This window comes from Schistocerca piceifrons, chromosome 8, assembly GCF_021461385.2.
Source record: "Schistocerca piceifrons isolate TAMUIC-IGC-003096 chromosome 8, iqSchPice1.1, whole genome shotgun sequence".
In the NCBI taxonomy this organism is placed as follows: Eukaryota; Metazoa; Arthropoda; class Insecta; order Orthoptera; family Acrididae; genus Schistocerca; species Schistocerca piceifrons.
The window spans coordinates 330,561,144-330,576,825 of NC_060145.1; the positions used below are offsets into that span (position 1 = coordinate 330,561,144).

At 49.2% G+C, this 15,682-nt stretch overlaps 1 protein-coding gene across 1 annotated transcript in view; it reads right to left on the reverse strand.

The window, feature by feature from the left end:
• Positions 1-4,061: 4,061 nt before the first annotated feature.
• The window catches only part of LOC124712326 (vicilin-like seed storage protein At2g18540), a 49,264-nt gene continuing 37,643 nt past the window's right edge, over positions 4,062-15,682 (reverse strand). The window contains exon 2 of the mRNA XM_047242620.1: positions 4,062-5,148. Coding sequence (XP_047098576.1) covers positions 4,062-5,148 — 1,087 coding nt within the window. The remainder of the gene's footprint in view (positions 5,149-15,682) is intronic.

Genomic DNA, 15,682 nt, shown 5'->3' on the forward strand with positions numbered 1-15,682 from the left:
CTGCCCCATGCTGTCATCCGTTTCGCCTGGCCGCACTGCTAGGGGCCGAACATCTGGCGGTTTATCGGCAGAAGAAACTCCCCCTCCCGGCCATCTTAACAAGATGGCTAACGAACCTATTGAACAAATGGACGATGACTCTCCACCTATTGATAGCGGCGGCAGTGCTCGCTCGAATCCAGGCCCTCAGCGGCCTTCGAGGTGACCCCTTCTTGCTTCTCCTTTTTCTTTTTCTTCTCACGATGGCACTTCTTTGGAATATTTGCTCCAATCGAGAGGACTTAAAGTTGCTGCTACGCTTGCACTGTCCGCTCGTCGTAGCCTTCCAGGAAACGAAGCTACGCCCATGCGATCAAATTGACTTGGCACACTATGCCTCTGTGTGTTTTGCCCTACCCCCTGTGGCAGGTATTTCGGCTCATGGAGGGGTTATGTTGCTGGTCCGGGATGATACTACGATCCCATCACATTGCACACTGACCTGCAGGCAGTTGCCGTCCGTATTACTCTCCCCACTTTTACCACTTTTACATTTTCCATTTGTACCGTTTACACTCCATCGTCGTCTGCCATTACTAGGACAGACATGATGCAAATTATTGCTCAGCTACCTGCACCTTTTTTGTTGACTGGAGACTTCAATGCCCACCATCCTCTTTGGGGCTCTCCAGCATCCTGCCTGAGTGGCTCCCTGTTAGCAGATCTTTTCAACCACCTCAATGTTGTCTGCCTCAATACAGAGGTTTCAAGCTCCGCTCATTACCACCCTGCCTTCCTCCCCCGAAAACAGGCAGAGGAGGCAAGGCCACCTAACTTCCGCTCCTCGAATCGTGAAAGTTATAATGCCCCATTCACCATGTGGGAACTCGAAAATGCACTTGCCCGGACACGGTCCTCTGCTCCAGGGCCTGATTCTGTTCATATTCAGATGCTGAAGAACGTGTCTCCTGTGGGTAAAGGTTTTCTTCTTCATAGTTATAATCACATCTGGATTGAGGGTCATGTTCCCACACGCTGTCGCGAATCTATTGTTGTCCCGATTCCTAATCCGGGGAAGGACAAGCACTTGCCTTCCAGTTATCAACCCATTTCCCTTACCAGCTGCGTCTGTAAGGTGATGGAACGAATGATTAACTCTCGTTTGGTTTGGCTGATCGAATCTCGACGCCTACTTACCAATGTACAATTTGGATTTCATAGGCGCCGCTCTACTGTTGACCATCTGGTTATCTTGTTGACCTTGATTATGAATAACTTCTTGCGGGAGCGCCAGACTGTGGCTGTGTCCTTTGATTTGTAGTAGGCTTACGACACCTGTTGGAGGGCGGGCATTCTCTGCTCCATCCGTACATTTAATGGATCGACAGTTCAGGGTACGTATGGGTTCTGTCCTGTCAGACGCCTTTCGGCAGGAGAATGGGGTGCCTCGGCTCAGTTTTGAGCGTCGCTCTCTTCGTCATAGCGATCAATCCAATAATGGATTGCCTCCCAGCTGATGTATCAGGCTCCCTTTTCATGGACGATTTTACCATCTATTGCAGCACGCAGCGTACATGTTTCCTGGAGCGTTGTCTTGACTATCTTCACTCCTGGAGTGTCGCCAATGGCTTCCGTTTTTTCTGCCGAGAAGACAGTCTGTATTAACTTCTGGCACTACAAAGAGTTTCTCCCACCGACCTTACATCTCGGTCCCGTTGCTCTCCCATTCGTGGAGACAACAAAATTTTTAGGTCTTAACATTTGACAGGAAACTTAGCTGATCTCCACATGTGTCATATTTGGCTGCTCGTTGTATCCGTTCTCTAAATGTCCTTTGTGTTCTCAGCAGTACGTCGTGGGGAGCGGATCGAACCGTCCTACTTCACCTATATCGGTCGATCGTCCGCTCAAAACTGGATTATGGGAGCTTTGTATACTCCTCTGCATGGCTGTCCATCTTACGCCGCCTCAACTCTATACAACATCGGGGGTTACGTCTTGCGATCGGAGCGTTTTATACTAGTCCCATCGAGAGTCTTCATGCTGAAGCTGGTGAATTGCCACTAACCTACCGGTGCTATATACTGCTTTGTTGGTATGCTTGTCAGCTATTGTCAATGCCCGACCACCCGTCTTATCGTTCCTTTTTTGACGACTGTCTCGACCGTCAGTATGGGTTGTATGTATCTGCCCTGTTACCCCCTGGAGTTCGCTTTCGTCGCATCCTTCAGCACCTTGATTTTTCACTCCCTGCAACCTTTAGAGTGGGCGAGAGCCACATGCCACCTTGGCTCCAGGCTCATGTTCATGTTCACCTTGACCTCAGCTCGCTCCCAAAGGAGGTTACCCCAGCTTTGGTATACCACTCCCAGTTTGTTGAACTTCGAACGAAGTTCATTTATACGATCTTCATTTATACAGATGGCTCTAAGACCAATGACGGTGTTGGGTTTTCTTTTATTGTCGGGGCACACAGTTTCAAATACCGGCTCCATGACCATTGTTCGGTCTTCACAGCTGAGCTATTTGCCCTCTATCAGGCTGTTCTTTACATCCGCCGCCACCAACATTCTGCTTATGCCTCTGCTCTGATTCCCTGAGCACCATCCAGAGCCTCAGTGATCCGTATCCGGTTCACACTTTCGTGCACAGGATCCAATGCTCTCTTCAGCAGCTGGTGGACGACGGTTCTCCGGTTACCTTTATGTGGGTTCCTGGCCATGTCGGTATCCCTGGGAACGAAACTGCAGATGCCGCAGCCAAGGCTTCGGTCCTCCAGCCTTGGACAGCTTCTTGTTGTGTGCCTTCATCTGATTTTAGCAGGGTCATTTGTCAGCACATTTTATCTCTGTGGCATGCCGATTGGGCTACACTTACACTGAAAACAAGCTTCGGGCCTTGAAACCTCTCCCCACGGCTTGGACGACCTCTTACGCCCTTCTCAGCGGGAGGAGGTCGTTTTGGCCCGGTTACGAATTGTACACTGCTGGTTCAGCCATCGCGATCTGCTGACGGCTGCGCCGGCGCCATTCTGCCCATGTGGGCAATTGCTGACGGTACGCCACATTTTAACGTCCTGTCCGAATTTTAATACACTGTGCATTGATCTTGGCCTGCCATGTACTCTGTATGACCCAGGAGCAGCTGCTCGCGTTCTTCATTTTATCCACTTGATAAACCTGTCTAAGGTCATTTGATTATGCTGTTTTCTTTTAATCCCTTGCCTGTTAATGTGCCTATTATAGTATTGTCCTTTTTAGTTGCTGTTTTAAGATTGTGCCTCGCAGTGCATTCATAACTTAGTCTGGGCGCTAATGACCACTGTAGTTGTGCGCCCTAAAACCACAAAAAAACAAAAATAAAACACCAACTGCGATGCAGATCGCTCTATGCTGCTGCAGCTCTACAGAGCCCTTGTTCAATCCCGCCTTGACTGTGGGAGTCTGTATTATGGTTCGGCAGCACCCTCGGCATTACATTTGCTCGACCAAGTGCACCACTGTGGCGTTCGTCTAACAACAGGAGCTTTTAGGACAAGTCTGGTGACCAGCGTCCTGGTGGAGGCCGGAGTTCCTTCATTGCAGGTTAGGCATGCACAATTGCTGGCCAGTTACGTTGCACACATTTGTAGTTCTCTGTGCATCGGAATTACAGTCTCCTTTTCCCACCCATGGCAGTTCATCTTCCGCATCGGTGGCCCAGGTCAGGGCTTCCAATTGCAGTTCATGTCCCATCCCTTCTTTCCAAACTGGAGCCCTTGCCTTTACCACCTATACTTGAGGTCCATTCACGTACATCTCCATGGTGTACACATAGGCCGTTGCTTCCCCTGCACCTTTCACATGGCCCTAAGGACTCAGTGAACCCCGCCCCCCTTGCGGGTCCGGGGGTTGTAATAGGCCCGAGGTATTCCTGCCTGTCGTAAGGCAGGAGTCCCTCCCCCTCAAGGGGGTAGTTAGTGCCTGTGTCCGGAGACGGACGGTTCCACGACCTATATTTGTGGTCATTTTGGTTTTTCACTTCTTCTCGTTTCTTCCTTCCTTTGGTTGGTTCCTTTCTTTGTTCTTCTCCATCTCACTGTCTTACTTACTCTTCTCCTTGCCTTCTTCTCCTTGCCTTCTTCTCCTTGCCTTCTTCTCCTTGCCTTCTTCTCCTTGCCTTCTTCTCCTTGCCTTCTTCTCCTTGCCTTCTTCTCCTTGCCTTCTTCTCCTTGCCTTCTTCTCCTTGCCTTCTTCTCCTTGCCTTCTTCTCCTTGCCTTCTTCTCCTTGCCTTCTTCTCCTTGCCTTCTTCTCCTTGCCTTCTTCTCCTTGCCTTCTTCTCCTTGCCTTCTTCTCCTTGCCTTCTTCTCCTTGCCTTCTTCTCCTTGCCTTCTTCTCCTTGCCTTCTTCTCCTTGCCTTCTTCTCCTTGCCTTCTTCTCCTTGCCTTCTTCTCCTTGCCTTCTTCTCCTTGCCTTCTTCTCCTTGCCTTCTTCTCCTTGCCTTCTTCTCCTTGCCTTCTTCTCCTTGCCTTCTTCTCCTTGCCTTCTTCTCCTTGCCTTCTTCTCCTTGCCTTCTTCTCCTTGCCTTCTTCTCCTTGCCTTCTTCTCCTTGCCTTCTTCTCCTTGCCTTCTTCTCCTTGCCTTCTTCTCCTTGCCTTCTTCTCCTTGCCTTCTTCTCCTTGCCTTCTTCTCCTTGCCTTCTTCTCCTTGCCTTCTTCTCCTTGCCTTCTTCTCCTTGCCTTCTTCTCCTTGCCTTCTTCTCCTTGCCTTCTTCTCCTTGCCTTCTTCTCCTTGCCTTCTTCTCCTTGCCTTCTTCTCCTTGCCTTCTTCTCCTTGCCTTCTTCTCCTTGCCTTCTTCTCCTTGCCTTCTTCTCCTTGCCTTCTTCTCCTTGCCTTCTTCTCCTTGCCTTCTTCTCCTTGCCTTCTTCTCCTTGCCTTCTTCTCCTTGCCTTCTTCTCCTTGCCTTCTTCTCCTTGCCTTCTTCTCCTTGCCTTCTTCTCCTTGCCTTCTTCTCCTTGCCTTCTTCTCCTTGCCTTCTTCTCCTTGCCTTCTTCTCCTTGCCTTCTTCTCCTTGCCTTCTTCTCCTTGCCTTCTTCTCCTTGCCTTCTTCTCCTTGCCTTCTTCTCCTTGCCTTCTTCTCCTTGCCTTCTTCTCCTTGCCTTCTTCTCCTTGCCTTCTTCTCCTTGCCTTCTTCTCCTTGCCTTCTTCTCCTTGCCTTCTTCTCCTTGCCTTCTTCTCCTTGCCTTCTTCTCCTTGCCTTCTTCTCCTTGCCTTCTCTGGTCTCTGCCTCGGCGTTTGAGACAGTCTGTCCTCTCTCCCCCACTCTCTCTTCTTTTTCCTCTTCTTCCTTCCTCCCTGTGTGCACCTGAAGGCCGACCCACGCGTTCGCACGCGTAGCCAGTGACGGGGTAACGCGTAATTCCCCGCCCTGGGTAGACAAGTAAGGCACGCACGTACCCCCTGGTAAAGGCCAGGCCCAGGGAGGGGTGATAGCCTGAGCTGATACCTTCTGACCATGCCGATTGGTCCCTCCGTCTGTTTCTCGGGAGGTGTGACCTGAGGTGTAAACATTCACCTAAGGCGGGAGTGCCCTCTGGGAGGGTCCCCACAAGGAAGGAGCGAAGGAGCGCGCCATCGGAGACGCTAACAATCATGCGGGATTCCTCCACAATGGATTTCTTTTCTTCTTCTCTCTCGACTTCTGCCCACAAACGGATACTTGACCAGCCACCAGTGACAAAAGTACTACCGCCTGCACCACAGTTCCTCGTAGTTTCTCGATCTGAGGACGGAAAGGGTTTTTCCTCTGTCAACCCTTTCGTTATGCAGAAAGGCGTGGATGCCATAGCCAGATCTGTCAAGTCTTGTACCAGGTTGTGTAACGGTACTTTGTTACTAGAAACTGAGAGTGCCTTTCAGGCACAAAAACTGCTTCGGGCCACACTCCTGTACACGTTCCCTGTCCGGGTGGAGGCTCACCGCACTTCGAATTCGTCTCATGGTGTGGTATACACTAGATCACTCGACGGATTGACTGGCGATGAGGTTCAGTCTTTCCTCGCTGAGCAGGGCGTGACGGCTGTCCATAGGGTCATGAAAAAGGTCAACAATGACCTTGTACTGACCTGGACACTTTTCTTGACCTTTGATAGTGTTCAGCTGCCGTCGCGCATCAAAGCGGGCTATGAGGTTATTTCTGTTTGCCCCTATGTCCCGACACCTACGCGCTGCTACCAGTGTCAGCGTTTTAATCACACTCGCCAGTCTTGTTCCAATGCGTCTAAATGTGTCACTTGTGGCAGGGATGCCCATGAGGGTGACTGTCTACCTCCGTCTCCTCGTTGTGTGAACTGTCAGGGTGACCATGCAGCGTCCTCCCGCGACTGTCCCATCGACAAGGAAGAACGCTGTATCCAAGAAATTCGGGTCAAAGAGAAAGTGTCCACCTCGGCTGCTTGCAAGCTATTTGCTAGTAGGAAGCCCATGCTGCTCCCAGCGGGGAAATACAGTACTGTCGCCTCTCCTCGGACTACCAGGGAGGTGGTGACGCAGACATGCGATCTGACCTTCAGCACTAAGGTCCTCCATTCGGCCAGTGCTAAGATCCCGCAGTCGACGTCTCCTCTTCCTCCCGTCACCCCTCAGATACAAGCACATTCATCAGCTTCTGCCAAGACGAAGTCCCAGAAGTCAGATGCACGGGCCTTCAAGAACGAACCGTCCCGTGCAGACTTCCTATGTACCTCGAATTCTCAACCATCGACCAGTACTTCCACTGAACGACCTTCCAAGAAGGCTCATAGGAAGCACAGTTCTCCTTCTCCGCCACGGCGCATTTCTTCTCCTGCGCCACCCAGCGGTTGCCACCCCAGGCCGTCTTCGGTTTCGCCTGGCCTCACCGCTGGTAGCCAAACATCTGTCCGTTCACCTGCAGAGGAAGCTCCCCCTCCCAGCCATCTTAACAAGATGGCTGATGAACCTATAGAACCAATGGACGATGACTGTCGGCCTACTGATAGCGGCGGCAGTGCTCGCTCGAAGCCAGGCCCTCAGCGGCCTTCGAGGTGACCCCTTCTTTCATCTTCCTTTTCTTCTTACGATGGCACTTATTCACTGGAATATTTGCAGCATTCGCTCCAACCGAGAGGACTTAAAGTTGCTGCTCCGCTTGCACCGTCCGCTCGTCATAGCCCTCCAGGAAACGAAGCTACGCCCAATGCGATCAAATTGCCTTGGCACACTACACCTCTGTGCGTTTTGACCTACCCCCTGTGGCAGGTATTCCGGCTCGTGGAGGGGTTATGTTGCTGGTCCGGGATGATACTACGATCCCATCACATTGCACACTGACCTGCAGGCAGTTGCCGTCCGAATTACTCTCCCCACTTTTACATTTTCCATTTGTACCGTTTACACTCCATCGTCGTCTGCCGTTACCAGGGCAGACATGATGCAAATTATTGCTCAGCTACCTGCACCATTTTTGTTAACTGGAGACTTCAATGCCCACCATCCCCTTTGGGGCTCTCCTGCCCGAGGGGCTCCCTGTTAGCAGACCTTTTCAACCAGCTCAATCTTGTCTGCCTCAATACTGGCGCCCCTACTTTTCTTTCGGACACATCTCACACCTATTCCCATTTAGACCTCTCTATATGTACTACCCAACTTGCACGCCGGTTTGACTGGTATGCACTTTCTGATACATATTCGAGCGACCACTTCCTGTATGTCATCCATCATCTCCTGCATCATAGCTCCTCTCCGTGCCCAACTAGTTGGAACATCTCAAAAGCAGACTGGGGGCTCTTCCAGGGCGACCTTTCAGGATCAAACCTTCACAAGCTGCGATAGTCAGGTTTCACATCTCACGGAAGTCATTCTCACTGCTGCTGAATATTCCATCCCTCACACTACTTCTTCTCCACGTCGCGTACCGGTCCGCTGGTGGGCCGCAGCATGTAGAGACGCTTTATGTGCTCGTCGACGTGCTTTACGCACCTTTAAACGCCACCCTACAGTGGCGAATTGTATCAATTATAAACGATTACGTGCGCGGTGTCGTCGTGTTATTAAAGAAAGCAAGAAAGCCAGCTCGGCTGCTTTCACAAGCACCTTCAACAGTTTTACTCCTTCTTCTGTTGTCTGGGGTAGCCTGCGCCGGCTATCTGGCACTAAGGTCCACTCACCAGTTTCTAGCTCGACGGTCGCGAATGACGTCCTTGTGGCCCCTGAGGATGTCTCCAATGCCTTCGGCCGCTTTTTCGCAGAGGTTTCGAGCTCCGCTCATTACCACCCTGCCTTCCTCCCCCGAAAACAAGCAGAGGAGGCAAGGCCACCTAACGTCCGCTCCTCGAATCGTGAAAGTTATAATGCCCCATTCACCATGCGGGAACTCGAAAATGCACTTGCCCGGTCACGGTCCTTCTCTCCAGGGCCTGATTCTATTCATATTCAGATGCTGAAGAACCTTTCTCCTGCGGGTAAAGGTTTCCTTCTTCGTACTTACAATCGCATCTGGATTGAGGGACATGTTCCCGCATGCTGGCGCGAGTCTATTGTTGTCGCGATTCCTAAGCCGGGGAAGGACAAGCACTTGCCTTCCAGTCATCGACCCATCTCGCTTACCAGCTGTGTCTGTAAAGTGATGGAGCGAATGGTAAACTCTCGTTTGGTTTGGCTGCTCGAGTCTCGACGCCTACTTACCAATGTACAATGTGGATTTCATAGGTGCCGCTCTGCTGTTGACCATCTGGTTACCTTGTCAACCTTCATTATGAATAACTTCTTGCGGTAGCGCCCGACCGCGGCTGTGTTCTTTGATTTGGAGAAGGCTTAAGACACCTGTTGGAGGGCGGGCATTCTCCGCACCATACATACATGGGGCCTTCGCGGTCGCCTCCCACTTTTTATTCATTCCTTTTTAATGGATCGACAGTTCAGGGTACGTGTGGGTTCTGTCCTGTCAGACACCTTTCGCCAGGAGAATGGGGTGCTACAAGGCTCAGTTTTGAGTGTCGCTCTCTTCGCCTTAGCAATCAATCCAATAATGGATTGCCTCCCAGCTGATGTATCAGGCTCCCTTTTCATGGACGATTTTACCATCTATTGCAGCGCGCAGCGTACATGTTTCTTGGAGCGCTGTCTTCAGCGTTCTCTTGACTGTCTTTACTCCTGGACTGTCGCCAATGGTTTCCGTTTTTCTGCCGAGAAGACGGTCTGTATTAACTTCTGGCGCTACAAAGAGTTTCTCCCACTGTCCTTACGACTCGGTCCCGTTGCTCTCCCATTCGTGGAGACAACAAAATTTTTAGGTCTTACATTTGACAGGAAACTTAGCTGGTCTCCACATGTGTCATATTTGGCTGCCCGTTGTACCCGTTCTCTAACTGTCCTTCGTGTTCTCAGTGGTATGTCGTGGGGAGCGGATCGAACCGTCCTACTTCGCCTATATCGGTCGATCGTCCACTCCAAGCTGGATTATGGGAGCTTCGTATACTCCTCTGCACGGCCGTCCATCTTACGCTGCCTCAACTCCATGCAACATCAGGGATTACGTCTTGCGATCGGAGCGTTTTATACTAGTCCCGTCGAGAGTCCTCATGCTGAAGCCGGTGAATTGCCACTAACCTACCGGCGCGATATACTGCTTTGTCAGTATGCCTGTCGGCTACTGTCAATGCCCGACCACCCATCTTATCATTCCTTTTTTGACGACTCTCTCGACCGTCAATATGGGTTGTATGTCTCTGCCCAGCTACCCCCTGGAGGCTGCTTTCGTCTCCTCCTTCAACACCTTGATTTTTCACTCCCTGCAACCTTTAGAGTGGGCGAGAGCCACATGCCACCTTGGCTCCAGGCTCAGGTTCACGTTCACCTTGACCTCAGCTCGCTCCCAAAGGAGGTTACCCCCGGTTCGGTGTACCACTCCCGTTTTGTCGAACTTCGTTTGAAGTTCATTAATATGACCTTCATTTATACAGATGGCTCTAAGACCAATGACGGGGTCAGGTGTTCTTTTATTGTCGGGGCACACAGTTTCAAATACCGGCTCCATGGCCATTGTTCAGTCTTCACAGCTGAGCTCTTTGCCCTCTACCAGGCTGTTCTTTACATCTGCCGCCACTGGCATTCTGCTTATGTCATCTGCTCCAATTCCCTGAGTGCCATCCAGAGCCTCAGTGATCCGTATCCGGTTCACCCTTTCGTGCACCGGATCCAACGCTCTCTTCAGCAGCTGGTGGACGTCGGTTCTCCGGTTACCTTTATGTGGGTTCCTGGCCATGTCGGTATCCCTGGGAACGAAACTGCAGATGCCGCAGCCAAGGCTTCGGTCCTCCAGCCTTGGACAGCTTCTTGTTGTGTGCCTGCATCTGATTTTAGCAGGGTCATTTGTCAGCGCATTTTATCTCTGTGGCATGCTGATTGGGCTACACTTATACTGAAAACAAGCTTCGGGCCTTGAAACCTCTCCCCACGGCTTGGACGACCTCTTCACGCCCTTCTCGGCGGGAGGAGGTCGTTTTGGCCCGGTTACGAATTGGACACTGCCGGTTCAGTCATCGCCATCTGCTGACAGCTGCGCCGGCGCCGTTCTGCCCATGTGGGCAATTGCTGACGGTCCGCCACATTTTAACGTGCTGTCCGGATTTTACTACACTGCGTCTTGATCTTGGCCTGCCACGTACTCTGGATGCCATTTTAGCGGATGACCTAGGAGCAGCTGCTCGCGTTCTTCGTTTCATCAACTTGACAAACCTGTCTAAGGACATTTGATTATGCTGTTTTTTAAAAAAAATCCTATGCCTGTTACTACGTCTTATATAGTGTTGTCCCTTTTAGTTGCTGTTTTTAACCTTGTGCCTCGCGGTGCATTCCTAACTTAGTCTGGGCTCTAATGACCATTGTAGTTGTGCACCACAAAAAAAAAAAAAAGACCTGAACCCCGCGGCTCTCCACTGCCACTTCCTCTTGATTCTTGACATGTACTGTGGCCATGAAGTGGTTTACATCGACGACTTTATGGCTGATGATCACGTCGACTTCGCGTATGTCCATGGAGGACATACTGAACAGCATTCCTTGCCCGATGGCTGCAGTGTCTTCACTACCGAGCTGGTGGCTATATCTCGTGCTCTTGAGCACATCAGCCCCTGCCCTGGAAAGTCGTTTCTTGTGTGTACTAACTCCTTGAGCAGCCCAAGCTATCGACCAGTGCTACCCTTGTCATCCTTTGGTAGCGACCATTCAGGAGTCCATCTATGCCCAGGAATGGTCCAGTCATTCAGTGGTGTTTGTCTGGACCCCATTTTCCCTTCCCCTCAACTAGAGTTTGCTGTTTGTGTTGTTCCTCCCTGCTTTCTGCCACCTTAGGTGTGCTAGAGATAGCTATCCAGTGGGCTTTCCTACATAAACAACATTGTAAGGCAAAATTTTTTGAACTCTGTAAGATGCACGACAGTATTTGGAGGCACAATATTCTGGAACAGTTCGATCATGGAGCTTTTATAGCCATCTCCACAAATTCAGTTGGTCCATCTTATCTAAACGCTTTTTTAGGCAGTGAGTTGGTGATGTGCTGTCAAATAGTTTTGAGTGTGAAAATGGTATTTCTCAGGAAAGTGTTTTAGGTGTTTCCTGTTTGCCATAGCCATAAGTGTATAAAGCCTACAGTACGGAGGAGGATTTTCCTCATCTGTTCTGCATCTTTACTCTTTACAACACTAATAGCCAGCAGACCAGGTATTCCTCTCTCCACCTACAAAGGCTCGGGAGGGAGGTGACTTTCTGCTAGATACCAGGGCGTGTGGGTTTTAATGGAAACAAAATGCCAGATGTAGCAGCCAAGGAGGCATATTGATTAATTAGATAGTTCAGTGTGCCATCCTTGTGCATGCTGTCACCTCACTGTTGATGTAGGGAGTCGTGTGTAAAAGAACGGCTGGAAGTGCAGACAATAACCTGCATTTAGTAAAGTCAACAGCTCGGCCATGGTGTACATCCATCCAACTGCACAGACAGGACGAGGTCGATCATACTCGTCTTCACATGCATATGATGCGTGGTTTCTTGCTCCCATGAGAGGACCTCCAGTGTGTGGTGCCTGTGATGTACAGATCTTACTGTGCCACGTTTTAGTAGATTGTATTTTCTATTCAGACTAGAAGGCAGTAGCTGATGTTCCGGCATACTTGACCTCTATTTCAACTGACAATGACACAAATGTGGTACAACTTTTAAAGCTCTGTGCAATGTCTGACATGCTCCCTAAGATTTTAAGTAGCTTATTTAAGTGATCAGCCATCAATGTATTCCTCGTAATTTTTTTAGACACACACACACACACACACACACACACAGTGGAACAGTGTTCCACTGCTTTGTAGATAATATTGAAAATGTATTCGGAGAACACGAACACTGTAAACTATGAAGTGGTTATGTCTTAATCAAAACAGCACCACCTACACAGTCCCAAGTGTTAACACTCTTGCAAGGAACTTGGTGTCATACTTATCACCATAACATCTACAAGAGCTTGAACTTGGTACGGAGTTTAATTTTGTACCAGGACTTAACACTACAAACTGATAAGGAATTAATCGAAAACCTGGAGAAGTGAGGTTGGTTGGTTGATCAGTCCCATCAAATGAGGGAAGGTTAGAGAAGTGAGGTTGGTTGATTGGGTGCTTGGTTGATTTGGGGGAGGAGACCAAACATAGAGGTCATCAGTTCCATCGAATGAGGAAAGGAAGTCAGCGATGCCCTTTCAAAGGAACCATCCTGGCGTTTGCCTGAACCGATTCAGGGAAATCGTAGATAACCTAAATCGGGATGGGAGGACATGGGTTTGAACTGTTGTCGTCCTGAATGAGAGTCCAGAGTGCTAATGACTAAGGTAGAAATCATGAGTGTACTTTTGTAATGTGAAGCTGTATTTCTCACCACTGATGCGTTGCTTTAAATGCCACCAATCTGGGCATATGTCTTCAGGTATACGAACAACCCAGTAGTAGCTGACCGAGACAGACGCAGCAACAGGGAAGTAACCACTTTTGTGACATTTAAGGGTTTCTTACCAGGATCGAATTTTATTATATCATCTGTGTGCTTTAATAGTTTAGTTTCTTGAGTTTCTGCGTGTAAATTTAATATCTAATAGCCACAGTTCTCGCATTTTCATTTGCGTCGGAAAGTAAACCGATTTTGTGACATATTGCAAGTTCCTAATCAGGCGACTTTTTTAGTTTCACCTGAGTGCTTCGGTAGTTAGGTTTTTGAATATCTGCGTATTATTAGACACAGTTCCTGCATTTTCGTCAGTGTCTGCAGTAGTGTTGCGCAGCACGTGCCGATACTCCATTTATCTGCATAGTTTAGTTTTCCACGATCTTTAGTATGGACAGGGACTGCGATTGTTGTGTGCGGATGCGAGCCGAGTTGGTGACACTTCGCTCTCAGCTTCAGGCTGTAATGGCTTCGGTTACACAGCTTGAGGCTGCAGTTGTGAAGCTGTATTTCTCACCACTGATGCGGTGCTTTAAATGCCACCAATCTGTGCATATGTGTTGTGGGCCGGCCGTGGGGATCTAACGGACGTCGAGCACATCTGAGTCCTCTGATCGGTCCTCACCGGTGGCCAACCCAGTTACTGCTCGCTCTGAGGCTGACCCCTCACCTGTGATCGAGTGGGAGATTGCCCCACGGCGAAGCAGGTGGCAAAAGACTTCCCAGGCAGGGGCACGTAAGGCCTCCCCAGTTTGTCTGACAGGATCCGGGTGCTGTCTGTGGCTGACACTGTCACTGAGCGAGATGCTGCCACCTGTTCTGTTCCAGAGGAAATCACTCAGCCTGCAAAATCCGGGCAATCACAGAGGATGGGATTGTTGGTAGTTGGGAGCTCCAGCATTAGGCGCGTTATGGGGACCCTTAGGGATTTGGCTGACAAGGAGGATAAGAAAACCAATGTGCACTCCATGTGCATACCGGGTGGAGTCATTCCAGATGTAGAAAGGGTCCTCCCGGGTGCCATGAAGAGCTCAGGGTGCAGCCAGCTGCAGGTGGTTGCTCACGTCGACACTAGTGATGTGTGTCACTTTGGATCAGAAGAGATTCTTTCTGGTTTCGAGCAACTAACAGAAGTGGTAAAGGCTGCCAGTCTTTCTTGCAAGATGAAAGCAAAGCTGACCATTTGCAGCATAGTCGACAGGACTGATTGCAGACCTCTGATACAGAGCCAAGTGGAGGGTCTGAATCAGAGGCTCAGACGGTTCTGTGACCGTGTAGGCTGCAGATTCCTCAACTTGCGCCAAAGGGTGGTCGGGTTTTGGGTTCTGCTGAATAGGTCAGGTGTCCACTATACGCGAGAGGTGGCTACATGGGTAGCAGGGGCTGTGTGCCGTGGACTGGGCCGTTTTTTAGGTTAGAGGTTCTCGGGAAAACACAATAAGGGCTTCAGTCACAAAGGGTGCAGGCCGAACACAGGAAGAGCATAGATACAAGAACCATTCGTATAACTGTTGTAAATTGTCGTAGCTGTGTTGTGAAAGCACCAGAGCTCCAAGCGCTAATAGAAAGCACTGATGCTCAAATCGTTGTAGGCACTGAAAACTGGCCAAAGCCGAATATAAGCTCAACCGAAGAACCTAACGGTGTTCCGAAAGGATAGGCTAAACACGGTTGGTGGTGGCATGTTTGTTGCTGTTAGAAGCAGTTTAACTTGTCGTGAAATTGAAGTAGGTACTTCCTGTGAGTTAGAATGGGCAGAGGTCATTGTTGGCAACCGGAATAAAATAACAATTGGATCCTTTTACCGACCTCCCAATTCAGTTGATACAGTTACTGAAAGGTTCAAAGAAAACTTGAGTTTGATTTCAAACATGTACCCAACTCGTACGATAATGGTCGGTGGTGACTTTAATTTACCCTCTATATGTTGGCGAAAATACATGTTTAATTCCAGAGGTACGCATAAAATATCATCCGAAATTGTGCCAAACGCATTCTCTGAAAATTATTTCAAGCATTTAGTTCATGAGCCCATGTGAATAGTAAACGGTTGTGGGAACACGCTTAATAAATAATCCTGAGTTAATAATGAGCATCAAAACTGATTCAGGGATTAGTGAACATAGAGTTGTCGTAGCGAGACTGAATATTGTAATCCCCAAATCCTCGAAAAATAAGCGGAAAATATACCTATTCAAAAAAGCAGTTAAAAATTCACTCGACACCTTCCTGAGAAACAATCTCCACTCGTTCCAAATTAATAATTTAAGTGTAGACCAGACGTGGCTCAAATTCAAAGAAGTAGTATCGGCAGCAATTGAGGGATCTATACCAAATAAATTAACAAACGACGGAGCTGATCCTCCTTGGTACACAAAATGAGTTAGAACACTGTTGCAGAAACAACTAAACAAACATTCCAAATTTAAACAGACACAAAATCCCCAAGATTGGCAATCTTTTACAGACGCTTGAAATTTAGTGCGGACTTCAATGCAAGATGCATATAACAGTTCCCACAACGAAACTTTGTCTCGAAACCTGGCAGAAAATCCAAAGAGATTCTGGTTGTATGTGAAGTATGTTAGCGGCAAGAAACAATCGATGCCTTCTCTGCGCATTAGCAATGGAGATACTATCGAAGACAATGCTGCCAAAGCAGAGTTACTAAGCACAGCCTTTCGAAATGCCTTCACAAAAGAAGACAAAGCAAATATTC